Genomic DNA, 19,945 nt, shown 5'->3' with positions numbered 1-19,945 from the left:
CACTGTGATTATTTGCACGTGCCTCTTTGTGCATGTCGTGTGTGTGTACATCCAAATATGCAGTCTGTGTCACAACCCCTGTCCCCAGCCTTTCAGCTCACTGGAGACACTAATCACACGTCTATAGTCTCTGAAGTCATTGTGTTCTGTGGAGTTGCCACAAATGTTTCCATAGACTCCCACTCATTATGTCAAAGCATCCTGACCCAGAGATCCCAGTGCACTGTTTACTGCAGACAGCACTGCAGAGGGACTGCGCCGCTGCCTCACTGCTCAGGGACCTATTAATCTCTATGCCTTGCCCTTGTGACTGTCTGCAGATATCAGTGTCTGGGTCACGTCCTGGAACAGAGCTCCATTATTACATTTAGTTGTGCCCTGAAGACGTTTTACCAGTAGTTTTAGCTCGTAGTAGAAGTGAACTTTTGATCTTTAATCCAATTATCTTGTCTGCCCAGCAGCCAGTTGTTCCCAGGAGTCCAACCAGCAGTTCGGCCACGCCCACAAGCACAATCAGCACACCCTCAAAGCGTGATAGCTCCGCCCTCCAAGATCTGTATATCCCGCCCCCTCCATCTGAGCCGTACACACCCAGGTAACTCATTCAGTAAAGGCTTTTTTTTTTTTACACTTTTGCTACTTTTTTCATGAAGTTCACCTGTATAGGTTTCATACATGAAAAACACTATTTTTATCATAACAATTTTCACCCTTTCTCACATCCTAAGAATTAAACAAGCTGTTTTGCTATTTTGATTGGCTCTCTGTATTGTTGAGATTTATTGTGGAAGACTGTACAAGTATTAGTATGTATATGTGGGTGGGCATATGTTAATGAGCTGATGGTTTTGACATCACCACTGTTGCGATTTGTGAATGACCAGTTTTCAATGTTTAGATAACCTTTGCATGATCTGACACTCACTTGAAGTTTTTTTGTTTAAATTAAAGTTAGAATTTCAATATTGAGCATTTTCCTTAGTAGCCGTAGTATTAAATATTACTGACAAATAAGCTTATCAATTCTGACAAAAAAGCTTATCAATGGTAGTGTAGATATTTGATCTACACTACCATTGAAAAGTTTGGGGTCATGTGACACCGAAGACTGGAGTAATGGCTTGCATCACAGGAATAAATTACATTTTAAAATACATTAAAGTAGAAATCATTTTAAATTGAAATATTATATCAAAATATTACTGTTTATTTTACAGTGGCTGAGAGAGCTCAATGCACTGCAACTGAAGAAAAACACCAGCAAACATCATAAGTTTAACAACACTTGTGCTGCAAATACTCACAACGCAACCAAATACAGACGCGCTGCAAATACTCACAACGCAAGCAAATTAAGAAACACGCTGCAAATACTCACAACGCAACCAAATACAGACGCGCTGGAAATACTCACAACACAACCAAATACAGAAACACACTGCAAATACTCACAACGCAACCAAATACAGACGTGCTGCAAATACTCACAACACAACCAAATACAGAAACACACTGCAAATACTCACAACACAACCAAATACAGAAACATGCTGCAAATACTCACAACACAACCAAATACAGACGTGCTGCAAATACTCACAACACAACCAAATACAGAAACACACTGCAAATACTCACAACGCAACCAAATACAGACGTGCTGCAAATACTCACAACACAACCAAATACAGAAACACACTGCAAATACTCACAACGCAACCAAATACAGACGTGCTGCAAATACTCACAACACAATCAAATACAGAAACACACTGCAAATACTCACAACGCAAGCAAATACAGAAACACGCTGCAAATACTCACAACGCAACCAAATACAGACGCGCTGCAAATACTCACAACGCAAGCAAATTAAGAAACACGCTGCAAATACTCACAACGCAACCAAATACAGACGCGCTGGAAATACTCACAACACAACCAAATACAGAAACACACTGCAAATACTCACAACGCAACCAAATACAGACGTGCTGCAAATACTCACAACACAACCAAATACAGAAACACACTGCAAATACTCACAACACAACCAAATACAGAAACATGCTGCAAATACTCACAACACAACCAAATACAGAAACACACTGCAAATACTCACAACGCAACCAAATACAGACGTGCTGCAAATACTCACAACACAACCAATTACAGAAACACACTGCAAATACTCACAACGCAACCAAATACAGACATGCTGCAAATACTCACAACACAATCAAATACAGAAACACACTGCAAATACTCACAACGCAAGCAAATACAGAAACACGCTGCAAATACTCACAATGCAACCAAATACAGAAACCCTCTACAAATACTCACAACGCAAGCAAATGCAGAAACACACTGCAAATACTCACAACGCAGGCAAATGCAGAAACACACTGCAAATACTCACAACGCAAGCAAATGCAGAAACACACTGCAAATACGCACAACGCAACCAAATGTTCTATTTGCATGTTTTCTTCAGTTGCAGCGTGTTGAGCATAAGATACTTCTTTCAAAATCATTAAGAAATCTTTCTGTGTGCATACAATCTGAATATATTGTGTTATGTTGTGCTTTTAGAGATGAAAAATGCAGTCTTCCAGGCGAGGGTGGGGTACCTGTCGCTAAAGGGTCTGAATCACCAAACTCATTCCTGGATCAAGAGTACAGACGGCGATTTCCTCTAATGGAAGAGGAGGCCGTCCTGTACTGCTACGAGTACGACCCCAGCCACGGACCCACAACGTCCCGCCGAGACAGCACATCCACTTACGGTACACAAACACACACAGACACACACACACACAGTAGAGCTGCATGATTAATCGCTAAAAGATTGCGTTCTCGATTCAAACACCCACTCAATCTCATTCCTAATTGACAACGATTCGCCTGTGTCTATTAAAACTTTGACAAAATCACAGCGGAAAATTCAGATATGCGTTGGCACTGCCGCTGACCCAGCGAGAGCAGTTGTCATGGATAAGTATAAAACAACTTCACAAACAGTCTTTTCAACCACATAGTATCATCATTTCTGTGTTTCAAATTCTGTGTTCATATTATCACAGAAGAACTTGGATAAAAGTTTATAGTTCGGATATAAACACTGATGTCTACGGAAGTGAACAAATAGAATGAATCACCTTTTAAAAGTAACTTGGCGCCAGGTGGCTACAAGTTCCTGTTAAAAAATGTATTTATCATTGAATCATTCATTCAAGAGATTTGTTCAAAAAAATGCTGATTCATCCAGTAATGAAACAATAAAGAATTTATGAGTGAGTCATTGAATCATTCATTCAAAGCAATTTTTTATATAATACTTTCAGATTCATTAAACATTTTAAATAGACTGCAGCAATTAACATTTGTCAAAACCTCTATTAAATGACATGCTATTTTGTTTAGTTGTCTGTTTAGAATCATGGGATAATCGTGATCTCAGTTTGAAACCAAAAAAATTGAGATTCTCAATTTATCCAGAATCGTGCAGCTCTAACACACAGGCACAAAAAGTTTTGTCCATGAGTTCATTTCAGTAGGAGTTTAGTTGGTACAGCAGCAGGGTTATTTACTCTTTTAGCATGGGGAATTTGGTTTGTGCCTTTCTACACACCATAAAATAACTTGTTATTTTCCGCTGGGTTTAACAGCAGATGTCTGAGGGACTGAATATTGACCCAGCGACTAACTCGAGGCGCAGACCAAACTTCTATGAACATCTGCTGATTGTAGAACAGCACATAATGAGCAAATAATCATTCTTTACCCCAATTATGATGCATAACTGTAAGAAAACTGTTAATAAAAAAAGTGTTTTAGATCTGCAGAAGAAAGAACTGGCTTGGGAAACTTCTGCTTATCTAAATATGTTCTGTGCTCTATGTTTTTCCAAAGCATTATTGTATGTTTTCCGAGGTTCAAAAAAAGTGAGCATGTCTGTGAAATGGTTTCAGATTTTCTGTAATTAAACTCTAGGGAGCTGGGCTGCACTTTGTTGTGAGTGTGTGTGTAGCATTATATCCAAAAGCAGAGAACTCAGCTCTAGTCGTTAAATGCCAGCGTGAGCCTCTGCAGTAGCACAGAACTGCTGACACACTCCATGCCCGCTACTTCCCTAGAAAACTAGAGGACACATTAACTGTGACAGTTTGTCTTAAACAAACACACACTCGCACAGACTTACCTTGGCGTCTGTGGAGAAACTGGATTGTGAACTGTCAGTTTACCTCCATCTTTCTATCCCTTGTCTTTCCACACACACACAGAATGTGATGTGAGTTCATTCTCATGTTTATGCTTTCAGGTCGTATGAGGCCCATCTCTATGCCTGTGGAGTATAACTGGGTTCCTGACTATGAGGACCCAGCTAGAATGAAGAGAGAAGGTCGGAGAGGTGAGTTTTTTTTGTCAGTTACAGTAAATACACATGGTTATTCTCTTGTTTTTATTCATTATTCTCCTTTTTACTCTGCAAAGGTATTATGGAAATGTAATCATCAAACTGATTACAAAGAGAGTGGCCCATCTTAGGTGTCCTATTTTTGTCTGTTTATAGCTATTTGATATAATTCTTTTAATTAAGCATTTTTTGGGTTAAATAAAATATTAAAGAATTAAATACATTTCATTCCATAGATAGGTTTTTTATTTTTCGAATGCATTTTTGAAATCAAGATGGATCTATGGAGAAACGAAAGGCATAGTTTTATTACATCGGTCTATGGTCTTGTTTGACACAATTGTTGCATCCGAAAATGATCATGTATATTATTATATATAAAATATTATTATATTAGCATGGTCCTTCTGACAATCAGAAAGTGTCCAAAACCTTTTTGTCTTAATTAACTTTTTATTTGTTCGTTTTAAATGGTCCTGCTGTGTGACAAATCAATTTTAATAGTACAAATATTCAATTTAACCTCTTAATTAATATGAGACCATAAAACAGCATGCATAATAAATATTGATGAATTGGAAAATGTTTGATTTAAAATAGTTGTAGATAAATTATAGCATGTCCCACTGGAGGGAACAGGTGAAACCCCTTGAATTTTTATGCTGGAATCTCTTCCTTGATTTTAACCATCAGGATTCGTGAAAAGTGGGCTGTGATATTGAAACAATATCAGACGAGCAAAGGGGCTGTTTTAATATAACACTGTGATATTGTTTCTATGCAACAATTCTATAAACAAGAGCTTAATGTTGAGTAATTGACATTTCAGAAACAAATATGGTCAGCTATTTTTGTTTTATTTTATTTATTTGTTTTTTTGCTCTGCCAACTTCAGAGCTTTGGTTACATCAGCAGAAAAAGAGGTGGAGAACGTTATTGCATTTTAATGGAAGATTGTGAAAAGAAATATGTATATTCTTTTTTTAGAACATGCATTGATGAATCACAAAATAAAACCTTGGACATTAATTGTCTATTTTATTTACAGTTAAAAGTAGAATATCATAAATAATACAATTTATACATTTAATTAAAATAATATTAATAATAAGTACATAGGATCCATTTTTAATGTATTTATTCTGAATAGCGTATTCAGGTTTCAAATGCATCTCTGTTTTCCATCAGTTGATTCTTCTCATTCTGCCTGGATTTCCCTTTATTGTTTCTCTCAGTTTCTTTGTTATTACATTCTCATGGCTCTTATTCAGTAGTGATGTTTAGCTGAGCTGTTTTCCATGGATCTAATTCTCCTCGCTGCATGGTGGCTCTGAACCGCGCTGGGCATTTCTGATTACTTCCTGTGGCCGCACTGCACGCAGTGCCAGGATAACAGTGGCAGTCTCTGAGCACCAACACAGAGCCAGTGTGCGCTAGTGCCGAGACCGTCTCAACCGGCTCCTGCTTTAGAAATACAGTCCAGAACTCTTGACAGAAATAGTTGGACTGCAATACCGTAGAAAGATAATACCAAAGGCTTGTATCAATGAAGCTCTTTCATCAAGTTTAATCATTGTGTTTTTTTATATATTATGAGTTCAGGGATAAAGTTTGGCTGGTTAGCATGTTTTAGTCAATCTTCATCACTTCCTTATTACCATCTTCATTGTGGATGCAGAGGCAGCATCTTTTGTTATGACTCACTCTTGTCGTGTCTTACTGCTTTCCCACGCTTCTTTCAGTGGTGTCCTCCAGGACTTGCTGTTGCCCAAACCCCTATCTTTTCTCTCGTTTGTGGAACTTGTATGTCTTCATATGTGTGTGTTTTTTTTAGCAAAGGAGGATGATCACCTGGCTGTGTCTCCTGGCTGCTATTTGATCCTGTTAAGCAGCTCTGTCTATCCGCATTGTGTGGAGATTAGCGTCTTGATAGCTCTCTTATTTCCTAGCTTTCTCGACTCATTCTTTTCCTTAAACTCTGGGGAGAAAATCTGCTTGTGTTGAGGTTGCCAGATGGTGTTTAGCTGAGAGTAGGAAAGATGGTAAAAGAAGAGGCACTCGAAGGAGGTGGCGAGAGTGATGTAGGAAGAAGATTGTGATAAAATGTTGGAGTGGAGAGAGGGTCAGAGAGGATAAAGATGTATTAAGGTCACCCACAGCTTGGAAATCTGGGTAATTTGTCAGTGATAGTATTTTACTGTCAGAATGGTTGTACTAAAGCCATCCTCTGGCATTGCATTCAAAATTCTGAAAATCCATGCGATCCGTTTTGAGGCTTGATTTTCAAAAACAAACAAAGGTAGAGTTGCATAATTTGAAAAAAAACCCAACGTTTCTTTTTTCCCCTGGAAAAATTTACTATTGCAATTTAAAATGTGATTTAAAAATAATAATAAAATAAAATCTAGGCTTGCTGTGCATATTTGTAGGACTGCACAATTTAGCCCAGATTTTTGTGATTACATATCGATATGACTATAAAAAAACAATAATAATAAATTTAGTATTTAAGAAAAATTCAATCATTTTGTTTTATAGTACAACTGTAAAATTACGATACTAATATTTATGGCTGTATAAAATGAACATTTAAACTAAAATTAAATGAAACCATCAAGCTTTTATTTCGCTGGAAAACCACATGAAGCCCTTTAAATCTTCTCTTTTTTTGACAGGTGCGGTTTTGATAATTGCATTAAGCCATGTCGCGATTTTGTTTTTATTTTCGATTAATTGTGCAGCCCTACATAAAGGTACTTTGTTTTTGATGGATTTTCCAGAACTTTCTAACTGACATTTTAGATCCATTCACCCCTTGTCCATTTAATGAGCTTTATACTGTAGTTCAATCCATTTTTACAACTCAAGAAGTCACAGTTAATTCGATTATTATTTATAATGACTCTACTAGGTTGTGATCCCTGTCTGGCTGAATGTATGCAATTTAAAATCTGCCACCTCTTCAACTTTTTCATCAGCATGAGGGAAACCGAGCCGTAAAGAAGAGGGAACTTCTTCTGGAAGCATGCTGTTGCCATGGAAACTCTGACAGGAGCTCTCCTGAGTGTTTCACGTCCCATTGGCTGCTGCCGAGCAACGGTGGACTTGGGCGTGGGAGAAGGGAAGCCCAACAATGGCTGCGGTGGTTCCTAAATCAAAGGACGAGCTCAAATCAGGGCTGCTGGGAGCCCGTTGGTTTGGCTCGCTGATATGGCTGTGACCAATCGGCTTGTTATGCTCATTAGGCAAGAATAAGCCTTTAGAGTTTGATTGGATTCGACTGATTTGGGAAGAGTGCACAGGCTTAAGTAGTGCTAATGATAGACCTCTATTGAGGGAATGAATCATTGTGATTGGCCAATTGAGGTTTGGAGTATTTCGAGAGGGGTTTGCAATTCTTGATTGATGGAATACTAATGCAAGCTTATTCAGTGATTTGACACAGCACAACCTGGAAAATGTCCATAGTGTTTGAGAAGAACTGGCTGTACAGATGTAATTTTGATTTACTGCACATGCCAGACAAAATCTCTAATGCCTGATTAACCATATAAAATGGTGACATTGTTGAATTTTTTCCCCTCTCATAGCGGGTGGTGTAGCCTTGTGGTTTAACAGGTAATAAAATGGTTGCAGTAAAATTATTAAAAGCGGGGTGGTCCCCCTTGGTCCGTTCACCGCGGGACCCCCTAAAGCACGGGGCCCGATGCGGTCGCACCAGTTGCACCTCCTTAAAGGTGCTGTATGTATGTTTTTGACTGTACTACAGAATAAAAATACCATAATGTATTTGCAGATATTTAGAAAACATGCTGAGTTCACATACTCGTTTCTCTGAAAAACTCTCTACAGCCATTTATTTTACTTTGAAATGTGCGTTCCGTCTTGGAATATCTTTTTTTGTTTTGGTCTGTGCTATATCGCACGTTGCCAATTTACAGAATAGTATTTTGCCACCACAGGTTGCCAGTTGGCGGAAAACACAGCATATTGCAGCCATGGAAGCCAACGAACAAACTGGGTCAGTGATCGCAGATTCTACCCGACCCAAAAAGCCTCCGCACCCATCTAAAATTATCTATGAACTGGAGCATATTAAAATGCAATATCAACTCATCGTAAATCAATAAATCAACTCATCAACTTACTCCTCGCATTTCATTGTCAATTGCGCTCGTTCCTTTTGCTTGTCCTCAACCTGGCAACCTGCGTAAACAGGATGGGGCGGGAACACAACTCTCTCCAATATTTTTAATTTGGACTGCAGTACCCATTTCAACTGCTAGCTGTCAATCTCACATACTGCCCTCTGCATATGTTGACATGGGGCTTTCATGCTCCCAAAAAAAGAACTGTCATTAAAGAAATTGTTCTTTCTCTCTCTGTCTCAGAAAACTCTTTGTTGAGGTATATAAGTGATGAGAAGGCTGCCGATCTGGCAGGCCGGAGCATGAAAAGAGACACAGGGAAACGCGGAAAGAAGAAGAGCGAGAAAAGCGGAAGCCCCACCCACTACGCCCTCCTCCCCACCCTCCAAATGGAGGTGCTCCGGCAGGAATCCATGAACACGCCTAACCCAGACTCCACCTCTCTTTACCATGTGAGTAGTATGTTTTCTGTCAAAGTCCTCTGAAGAGAGTCAGTTCATTCTGTGGCCATCTTGGCATCGCTGTTTGTAATCATGCTAGTACTGCGCCTATGTGGGTGAATGGGAATGAACAAAATCATAACAAAAAAAAAAAAAACATTAAGGCGATTGATTCTTTTGATTTAAAGGCAGGGATTATTTGCGGCCATCATAGTTGTAACAATATGTGTATTGTGAAGTTGTTGCATGAGACTTTTATTATGCATAGGAGGCACCGGAGTTGTTGTGTGTGCGATTGCGGGAAGAATCGGGAAGTAAAGTTGAGAGTTCGGAATTACATGCAAGCCTGTTTCTTTCATGTTTCTATTTCAAATAAATGCGGTATTTTGAACTTTGTTAATCAAACAACTGTTTTCAGCATTAATAACAATAAGAAATGTTTCTTGAGCAGCAAATCCGAATGATCATGTGACACTGAAGACTGGAGTAATGATGCTGAAAATGTACATATTTTTATGATATATTTATTTTACATATCAATTCTTTAAATATATTCTGTATATATATATATATATATATATATATATGCACTGTGTATATATACACTACCGTTCAAAAGTTTGGGGTCAGTGAGAATTTTATTTTTATTTTTTGGAGGAAAGAAATCAATACTTTTATTCATCAAGGAATAATTAATTTGATCGAAAGTGACAGTAAAGACATTTATAATGTTACAAAAGATTCTAACCCTAACCCTATTCATCAAAGAATCCAAAAAAAAAAAAAAAAAACTGTACAACTGACAGACCAACAACTGTTTCAACATTGATAATAATAATAAATGTTTCTTGAGCATCAAATCCTCATATTATACTGATTTGTGAAGGATCATTTGACACTGAAGACACTGACACTGGTGATGCTGAAAATTCAGCTTTGATCACAGGAATAAATTACACTTTACTATATATTCACACAGAAAACAGCTGATTTACACTGGAATAATATTTAATACTATAACTGATTTTTGTTGTATTTTTAATCAAATAAGCGCAGCAGAAGAGAATTCTTTTAAAAGTATTTAAAATCGTACCGACCCCAAACTTTTGAACGGTAGTGTATATATATATACATATACATATACTGTATATTTAAATATATGAAAAAAAAAATAATTACACACAAATTACACAAAATATAAATTACAGGGTTTTTTTGTAGTGTGCTATTACAGGAGTTCATATCGAGTGGTAGTATGTGCGCCTTTAATCCGACATGCCTCAATCAAGTTCTTTCTCTTTGTCTAAGAGTATCTTTCAGTCTCTTTTTGAGAGTCATGCAGTCTGGATCGGGCTAAACTCTGAGATTGTGAGTAAAATCACACAGTGTCTTTGTTCTTTTTATTTTCTGTTGCTCAAACAAAGAGTTATTCTTCAAGGCCTGGCTGCTTTCACCGACTCTGTGCTCGATCAAGGTCTCTGTGATCACTGCAGGTAGAGTCTTACATAGTTTTCATTGAAAGCACCAGGTCATGGTGTGAAGAAGGAGAATGCATACTTACACCCACATGTTGGGTAAATGTTTGTGCTTGTGTGTCTGTGTGTGTGTGTGTGTGTGTGATGTTAGTCCTCTAGCTTTAGTCAGCGTGGAGGTGTGTGCTCAGCCCTGTGTATGTGTGTGTGTGGGTAGGTTTTCTCAGTGAGACCAGCCGTCCTTTGTGCGAAGTTATTAGGAATGGAGGTGAGATATGGCTGTCGTTTATTAAGAGGGAATGTGGCAGCCGATATTCTTCACACACCAACACAGACATAACCACACACAGAAACACCAAGGGAAAACTAATAATCCAGGGAAAAGTGACTCGTTGTGGTGTGTCACAGTGTGCATATGGATGATGAGTAGGCAGATGGTGGTTCAGTAGCGGTGGGCGGGGCTAAGTCATGTTGTCATCTGTCACAGGGCATGGAGTGACGTGATTGACCAAGCTCAATTTGAAACAGAGCTGTGATTGGCCAATATTCGGCCATGATATGCCCGCCAGCTCATGAGAAGTGATTATGTGTTTGGCTCTCTCTGTATCTTTTTTTTCCCTTCAAAATGCCTAATTATAGGTCCTCATGAAGAAGTGTGAATCCCAGCTGGGGTGTTACAGTCCTGCGTAAGAGTGACTTTCACAGTGTATCTTACCTGCTGCTTCTGTTTAGAAACACCTAGCAGGGTGATGTATCTGTGTCCATATGTCCTCTGACCCGATGTGGGTTAAAGGGTGTACAGGCCAGGGTTGGGACAACTTGGGTGCTGACCACTCCATCACCATAATTTTGGACCAGAACCAATGTGCTGGTCTCAGCACTCTTACTATTGTTCTTTCTGTAGCTCATGAATTTTTCTAGTGACTCCACTAACTTATAATCTGCATATTACACTCTGAATTGTACATGATTATAGGGAAGAGAAGAGACAAGATGAGACGAGACCAGAAGAGACACAATAAGACGAAATGAAACAAGAAGATAAGGTGTAAGATGCAAAAAGAGAAGCAGTAAGAGGAGATGAGAAGAGATGAGATGAGATGAAATGAGAAGAGATGTGATGGGATGAGACAAAATCGGAAGAGAAGAATCAAGATGAGAAGTGAAGAGACCAAATGAAATAAGAAGAGGAAGTAAGATGTGAGAAGAGGTGTGAGGAGACGAGAAGAGAAAAAATGAGATAAGACCAGAAGAGAAGAGACACAATGAGGTGAGATGTGGAGAGGGGAATATGCAAAACTAGAAGAGATGAAAGGAAATAAGAAGAGAAAGTATGCGATACGATGAAAAAAGAGAAGAGGCTTGATGAGACGAGACATGACAAGATAAGATAAAATCAGAAGAGAAGAGACATAATGAGAAGTGAAGAGACAAATTATATAAGAGAACAAGATGCGAGAAGAGTTGAGAGGAGACCATATGAGACAAGACCAGAAGAGAAGAGAAACGGCTAGATAAAACATGGAGAGGGGAACATCAAAACTAGCAGAAGTAAGAGGAGATAGGAAGAGACAAGATGAAACTGAGATGAGGTAAGATGAGAAGTTAAGACACAAGATCGTAAGACGTGAGAAGAGGTGAGAGGAGACAAGAAGAGGCACGACAAAAAAGCTAAATAAATATGCAAGATTATGTGGGAAGATGCAAGAAGAGAAGAGGAGATAATAAAACCAGAAGAGATGGTAATTATAGAGTGGAAGATATTTAGAAGTGAAGGTTAAGTGAGATGAAAGATGAGTAAGATGCCAGAGGAGAAGATGGTGCAAGAAAAGCAGAGCAGAGAGACCAAGCTGTGTGGTGTTGATTTAATAAGGCTGCCTCTGTTGGTATGTGCTGTGTAACTGCATCAGCTTCTATTGTTTACAGTGCTGTTTTATTGCCTGCGTTGCAGTCCGATAAGAAAGCTGCATTTTGTCTGAACAGTGCCAGCACCTCACTCACTCCCTCCATCCACTGGACACACACACACAAAAGTATGTTGCCTGACTGTTGAAAAATGCACTCTGTTACTAACGTAACCTCGGTTCCCTGAGAGTAGGGAACGAGTATTGCGTAGCTAATACGCAGTGGGGAAACTCCTTTCCTCGAGAATATTGAAGCTTATATTTAAAACGCAGTGCAGCTGCACAGCAATACCAACCGAGCTAGCTTGCCCATTGGCTGTGCTGAGGCAACTGCACATCCTATAGCGAGGCAGCTCAGACGCGCAAACCAATTAGGCAGCTTGGCGCCAAGCACGTCAGAGCCCTCCAGTATGGACGTGGCTTATAGCTATAAAACCCGCTTCATTTCGCCATAGCACAGGTTAAATCAACTGAAGCGAAAGCACCTGACAGATTGCAATAGTGGGGCAGGCTACCCAATACTCGGCCCCTACTCTCAAGAAACCGAGGTTACGTTAGTAACCGAGTACGTTCCCTTTCGAGAACGGTCACTTCGTATTGCGTAGCTAATACGCAGTGGGGACGCAATGTAAAACGCCACACTATTAGCAACTGACTCTGTCTCGACAGTGAAACACAAGCCAAAATAAAACCAATGAACCAGACCTGAGTCGGGTCTTCATGGCATAATGAGGGCTCATGAGCGCCGCTGGGTATCAGCTGCAGGGCGGGGCTGAGAAACCTGAGGCGCTGGCTTCGCTAGCTGAGGAGGCGGTGTTCTTCTGGGTCGGCTCGAAGCAGAACTGGAGCATTTTGGCAGGAAGTGTCGCATAGCTTGTGATTATATCTGTGCCTCGGTGAAACGCTCCGCAAACCCCTTTACAGCTTGGCCGAAGAGGCCAGTGCTGGAGACTGGTGAGTCGAGGAACGCCGTTCTGTCCGCCTCCTTGATGTTGTGAGGTTTAGCCAAAGTGATAAGTCCGTGGCGCTGCGAAGGTCTCTGAACTACTCAGATTCATCCATAGCCTGAAGGAGTTTGGCCTGGAAAACCAGCGAGGGCTGAGGTGTTCCGGTAGGGCTTGGAGGGATGAACTGCTCTAGCTCTCCATCCAGTAGCAGTGGGCGGGCAGAGATGAGCTGCGACCGCTTCTTCGAGGGGAGCCAGCGTCTCATATCCCTTTTCCGCAGCGCCGTCAACCGAGGAGAGCGTTGCGGAAGCGGAAGAGTGTGTGCGCTGAGTAAGGGGCGCGCCATGATTTCGTCAGCTCTTTGTGCACCTAAGGAAAAAATGGCGCTTGTTTGTGACGGGGGCCTGCCGGCGCCCTGGTAGAAACCATCCATCCAATCTGCTTTTAGCAGGCTCCTCGGGTTCGGCCCACTCAAGCCCAAGATCCGCCACAGCCGCGGTAAGGATTCGAAGCATCTCCGCGTCAGAGTTCGTCCTGGTGCTAGCACTGGACTGTGAGAGAGGGGCGGGGTCAACTGAGCCTGACCACTCTTCCTCAGACTCCGCAATGGAGAGGCTGTCGTCGAGCTGTTCCTCGTCCGATCCACCGAAAGAGACGAGGCCCACCGCTCGCTGGGAGGGGCATTGGTCCAGGACCGGCAAAGTGGACTATGATGGAGAAAGCGATGCACGCGGGGACGTGGCCGGCGTGGGCTCGCAAAACTCCATGTGCTCAGGTTGACACTGGTCGAGGCGCTTCTTCTTCCACGGCTGAAGTAGTGCGGGAAAAGGAAGCGCAGAAGGACCGGTGCCGCCATCTTGTTTCAAGAGAGCTAACCGTGTCCGCAGCGTGGACTGAGGGCATCCTCCGGCAGAGAGTGCAGCTATCGCGTGGGAGAGACCCAGGCAGGTGGCGCACTCTGTGTGCCCATCCGCCTCGTGCAGCTGTGAACAGCGAGGTGCAGAGAGAACAAGGCATTTGAAACAACGCTCATGCTCTCAAAAAATTGCTCTTTCAGAAAAACTGTGTTCGGACGGTTGAGCACACAGTTAGCAGAGAAAGGATATTGCGTAGTCGCCGGATGGTTGCAGAAGAACGGCGACAGAAGAGAGCGGCTTCCTCGAGAGAAGAAGGCGCTGTTCTGCTGCAGTTAAGGCTCATTCTAGCTGCTTGGCTTGATTCGACGGCGAAGCTTTGTAGAGGAGACAGAGGCGTGAAAGGTCACTGAAGGAGATTAAATCTGTGCTATTGGCGAAATGGAGCGGGTTTTATAGCTATAAGCCACGGCCATTCTGGTGGGCTCTGACGTGCTTGGCGCCAAGCTGCCTGATTGGTTCGCACGTCTGAGCTGCCTCGCTATAGGATGTGCAGTTGCCTCAGCACAGCCAATGGGCGAGCTAGTAGCTCGGTTGGTATTGCTGTGCAGCTGCACTGTGTCTTAAATATAAGCTTCAATATTCTCGAGGAAAGGAGTTTCCCCACTGCGTATTAGCTACGCAATACGAAGTGACCGTTCTCGAAAGGGAACTATATACACACCCCAGTGCCTGCAGTCTTATGCCCTGTTCACACCAAGGACGATAATGATAAAGATAATGAAAAAGATATAGTTCTAAAAATCATTCTAAATATAAAAGAATAGCAGAATCCACACCACAACTATATAATAACAGAGAAACAATATCGATGGAAATCACTTTCAGAGCGATTGACAGCCAATCAGAAACCATTCGACTTTAAAGAGCTTGAGAATTTAAAGCGGTAGGGAACAGAAATGGAAGCTTTAGCGTTAAGTTCTGCCAGGAAGACTCAATTGCTACGTCACTTATTACCTTCTCATCTATCCAATCGTGTCTAATACTTGCGGTATAAAAGACCAGTACTTACACATGTCTGAGTTCGCAGATGCTGACGCTTTCATTCACCTCCATCCTCCCCACCACCACCAGGATGGTCCCTTCCCCTCCATCCTCCCCACCACCACCAGGATGGTCCCTTCCTATACCTCACAGGGGGTCGGCTGCGCCCCTGCCTTCGTCTTCAGGCAGGAAATGCAGAGTCCGGACCCTCGGATTGCGAGCTATGGACGGGGCCTACGCCAAAGAACTTTATTGCTTGCTGGGCTATCAATAAATGTATTTATTGTTACAGTATTTATTCTCCCGAGTCTTTCTGGTAGAACTGCAGCATGTGCTTAGAATAAACAGAATGATATTCTCAGCTGGTGTGCATGTTAATATAGTTATTTTTATAGTTATCTTTATTGGTCTTGGTGTGAACAGGCCTTTATTCATTTGGAAAACTGATTTCATCACATTGTTAGAAAACAACAAAAATTAAAAAAGAGCCTCCAGAGAAGGTACTGTTTACCTACAGGTTTGGTTTAAATATAACAAGAGAGGTTAATGCATGTGCTTTGAGGCCATCACATGCTGCATATGTCAGCATATGTCAGTTGTTGATATCACAGCGGAAGAGGTTTTGTACCATATGTCATGTGAATTGGGAGCCTGTGTTGCCATGTGGCATTTAGTTGTAAGTCAAGTCTTAGCATGCCATCTAGGGCGATGTGTTACTGAACAATCCTAGAGAGATCAAATCCATGTCTGTTCTGAAAGAGACCCACAACATCAGAGACTGAGAGAAGGGATGAACAGAACCATTTCAGAGGAAAACAGTACAGAGAGATGGATATATAGCAGAGGGCAACAAGAGTAGACTGTAGGATGCAAGTCGAAGAACAACGCCATGTCCATGCCACATCCTGAGATGTAAGAACTGTGTTTGCTTAAGTCACATGGGTTGTAGTTGTCCCATAATGCTCTTTCTCTGAAGATCATGATTCCCGATGCATAAGAAATGAAGTTTAGAATATCTTTGGACTCAGTAGCTGATGCACATCTCATGTTCATGTCTTGTGGGATTTGTTCTGGGTGTGTGTTTCTGGTCATCATCCAAGTGACTTCATGCGTTGCAGAGAGCTTGAGGTTCTGCAACATTTAGACTCATTCATGAAGCACAAGAAGAGCGAATTCCTGTGTAAGTCACTTGTAAAAACGTTCCTACACAAGGATGGTTTTTCGAACGATTGACAGGAATTGTTCTGCTTGTGTTTAATGAATGAGGCCTGTTACACGATCCTTAGTCACTGTAGGAGTTGCTCTCCACCCCCTGCACAATTTTAGTGATTGCCTGTGATCATTTCAAGCAAGTTTGGATGTCGTTTGAGGGTCGGCAGAGCCATTAACTCAGCAAGACTCCCTCTGTTTCTTCAATGACATTGTAAATGACATCTTTGCAGTTTTTTTTTCTGCAAATCAAGATTGGGCACTGCCTGTAGGCATTCACCCTTCTATGTATTATTATGTTTCTTCGATATATACTGTATGCTGTGTCATAGTTTGCTCTATCACTTTTCTTTATTCATGTCTAGGTGTTGAATCCTCAGGGAAGTTTGTCTTAATGTGTCTAAGCCTTTCTCACAAATTGCTTCAGTTCACACAGCAATTGCGATTCACACTTTCTATGAAGAGATTCCCACAGTGCTTTCGGAGGGAGTTGCATTGACTTTGAAGTGTGTTATGAGGTTAAATGCTGGAAAAACCACCATCATGTTTTTCATTTTATATTTTTTGGGCTTAATTTTATAGAAAAGTTGGGTGAAAGAGGGTGAATGGTATTGGAACGTGACCCAGTACCTCATACTTGGGTCACTGGGAAAACCACAGTTTTTAATGAAAAACCAATGAGAAAACCATCTTCAAGAAATGGACATGGTATATTTAGATACTCCTGTATAAATAAAGACATTCTACAAACTGGTTGCCTGAGTTACTAAACATGTTCCATTAATCAATTTCAGTTATTCCTCTTCGGCAACAGCAGCTTCCCTCCTCTGGCACATATCAATAAATCAATTACCATGATGTTTTCTTTAGGTCAGTGATACTGTCTCTAATCTGTTAGCATAGCAACACAAGTTTTCCTCTAAGTTTGTGCCCAAGCTCACAGGAAGTTTCTTCACAGAGGAGAATTGCTACAGGGCTCGGATCATAAATATGCGCTAGGTCTGGGTGTGCTGATCCAAGAATTACTGCTCAATAAACACAGGGGCCAAGGATGTTAGAAATCGCATTTATTTTCTCTCTATGCCTCTTCACGCCTTCCTTCTCACTAGCTGTTGGTCTCTCGCGCCTTCATCTGCTCGGATGTTTCCTTCGATTTTAATTTGTTGTACGATGGATGGATGCTCAGAGATTATGTTCACACATTTCCTCCATGTGATTCCACTCGGGAGATTCGGATGTGTTGACCGATAATATGGTCAATACATTTTTGTCTCGTTTCACTTACTCCTAATGTATTTTCCAACATTTCTCCATTTGTATTTAAATATAAATATATATATTCTGCTTTACAGACATTCCAGGGATCCTCTCTGCTATCCAAGACCAAGAAAAAGAGTAAAGGTGATCACTTATTTTTCCTTATTGGAACATTGCCTTCATTGCACACACTGCTTGCATATTTTCACTGCATAAGGAAAAAAATAGGCCACCAACATAGGAAAGAGTAAAGAAGGTTAATTAACTTCATAATTATAAGCCTTCTGCCATAATTTTTTGTATTACAGTAATTTTGCTATGAGTAAGAGATGTTCCTAGCCATAGCACATAGAGGAGGTGGTTGATTGCTGCAAAGCAATATGTGTTATATTAAAGGAACCGTTCACCCAGAAGTAAAACTTCTATTAAGTAAAACTTCCTTTCTTCTGTAAAACACAAAATGAGATGCTTACACTGCCTGTTTTCTGTACAATGAAATCAGTCAGTCATGACATGGCAAGTTTAAAAATGTGCATATTCAAAACACTGAATGAGATTTGAGAGCCATGGCGGATGGGGAAGATTTTCATAATTTTGGCCTTTTTCTCACGCAAAGTTATCATACGGCTTCAGAAGTATAGTGCACAAGCCAAATAGATTACATTTATGATGCTTTTTTTTTCATTTTGTGGTGTTCACTGGTCACCATTCACTTTCATTGGAAGGAAAAGAGCACCATAAACATCCTGCACTTGTCTTTTTGTGGTCTACAAAAGAAAGAAAGTCATACTCGTTTGAAACAACATGACAATAAAGAAATTATGGCAGAATTTTAGTTTTTGGATGGGCTATACCTTTAATATAGAAATTAATTGATGATGCCATTATACAACAGCCTCATCCAATCAGAATTTAAGTCTGAACTATCCATTTTATAACATTTATTAACACATACTGAATTCTTCTATTGCATCCAGCAGCTCCGCTGTCCTCCATCAGTAAGAGACGAATCTCCTGTAAGGACCTGGGCCGTGGAGATTGTGAGGGCTGGCTGTGGAAGAAGAAGGATGCTAAGAGCTATTTCTCACAGAAATGGAAGAAGTACTGGTTTGTTTTGAAGGGCGCCTGCTTGTACTGGTACATGAACGAGGAGGTGAGTGTGTTGGGCCAATACAGTTATCTTTGTTGTTTCTCGTATCCACCAGCGCAGCAGAAACTGTATCGATCTAGAGATGAGACTTTAATTGGTGCGGCTTTACCCTCTTGTGTGGAATAAGATTAATGCTCATCTACCCTAACAAAACAGTCTTCTACACATGGCGTTTCTGTAATGAAGATAAGGAACTTCTCTGAACAAACACTCACTTTTTGATTAATTACTCCTCGCGTCTTCGCTTTTTATCACAGCCTGGGCCTGGGATACGGCTGTTGTTCTGGGGGTTTCGGAGGAAGGGTGGGGAGGGGAGGCGAGGGTTCCTCTCGGCCTGGTTTTGGTCCACTGAGAATACTACAACATAGTCCAGCTTTGCTATAATTGATGATCTTCTACTGTGTGGGTTTTGTAAACACAGACAGGCTTACAGAGAGCCGCAACAATTTATGCTTTTCATTTATTTATGCAGAGCTCCTATCAGCAGTGCTGCTGCAATTTAATGCTGGAAAAAAGTAATGGAATGAACCAAAAGAGAGAGAAAAAAAAGGAGAGAATTAGGAGATGTAACTCCTAATGAAGACCTAATGACATTACAGAAGAGTGTAAGTGGGTGAAGCGACCACACAATCCTCTCTCTCTCTCTCTTTTTCTCCACCTTTTAGGATGAGAAGGCCGAAGGGTTTGTCAGCCTCCCCGAGTTCAAGATCGACAGAGCCAGTGAATGTCGCAAAAAATAGTGAGTACCTTTACGAACTTTTGAGTAATGTGATGATGCTTGACAAATTCTTATTGAATCTTTGCTCCCTACGCAGTGCGTTTAAAGCATGCCATCCCAAAATCAAGAGCTTCTACTTCGCAGCGGACGGCGTGGATGATATGAACAGATGGTTGAGTCGTCTCAACATGGCGGCAGCTGGCTATGCAGAAAGAGAGCGAATCCGTCAGGAACAGGGTGAGAATACTCGTTGTAGGAAGGTTATGGGTTTTGAAGGTTCGATATCCAGGAAATATGATCATTGAATGCTAAGTAAGTCGCTTTCAATGTAAAAGAGAATGGTGGAGCAAATCGGTGGGAGGGGCCAACCAAAATTCAGAGA

The 19,945-nt window shown here is 41.0% G+C and overlaps 1 protein-coding gene across 18 annotated transcripts in view; it reads left to right on the top strand.

Annotated features, from left to right (window-relative positions):
- The window catches only part of cnksr2a (connector enhancer of kinase suppressor of Ras 2a), a 105,199-nt gene that overhangs the window by 60,924 nt on the left and 24,330 nt on the right, over positions 1-19,945 (top strand). For 8 of the 18 annotated variants that reach the window (XM_056249077.1, XM_056249075.1, XM_056249067.1 and 5 more), the window contains 8 exons: positions 459-595; positions 2,596-2,789; positions 4,325-4,414; positions 8,812-9,020; positions 17,791-17,839; positions 18,673-18,848; positions 19,511-19,584; positions 19,661-19,800. In XM_056249077.1, coding sequence (XP_056105052.1) covers positions 459-595; positions 2,596-2,789; positions 4,325-4,414; positions 8,812-9,020; positions 17,791-17,839; positions 18,673-18,848; positions 19,511-19,584; positions 19,661-19,800 — 1,069 coding nt within the window. The remainder of the gene's footprint in view (positions 1-458; positions 596-2,595; positions 2,790-4,324; positions 4,415-8,811; positions 9,021-17,790; positions 17,840-18,672; positions 18,849-19,510; positions 19,585-19,660; positions 19,801-19,945) is intronic. The other 10 variants (XM_056249068.1, XM_056249071.1, XM_056249062.1 and 7 more) reach the window with 3 other exon arrangements.

This window comes from Rhinichthys klamathensis, unplaced genomic scaffold, assembly GCF_029890125.1.
Source record: "Rhinichthys klamathensis goyatoka isolate OS25496 unplaced genomic scaffold, OSU_Roscu_1.1 h1tg000059l_1, whole genome shotgun sequence".
Taxonomy (NCBI): Eukaryota; Metazoa; Chordata; class Actinopteri; order Cypriniformes; family Leuciscidae; genus Rhinichthys; species Rhinichthys klamathensis.
This window is presented reverse-complemented; position numbering and strand designations above follow the sequence as displayed.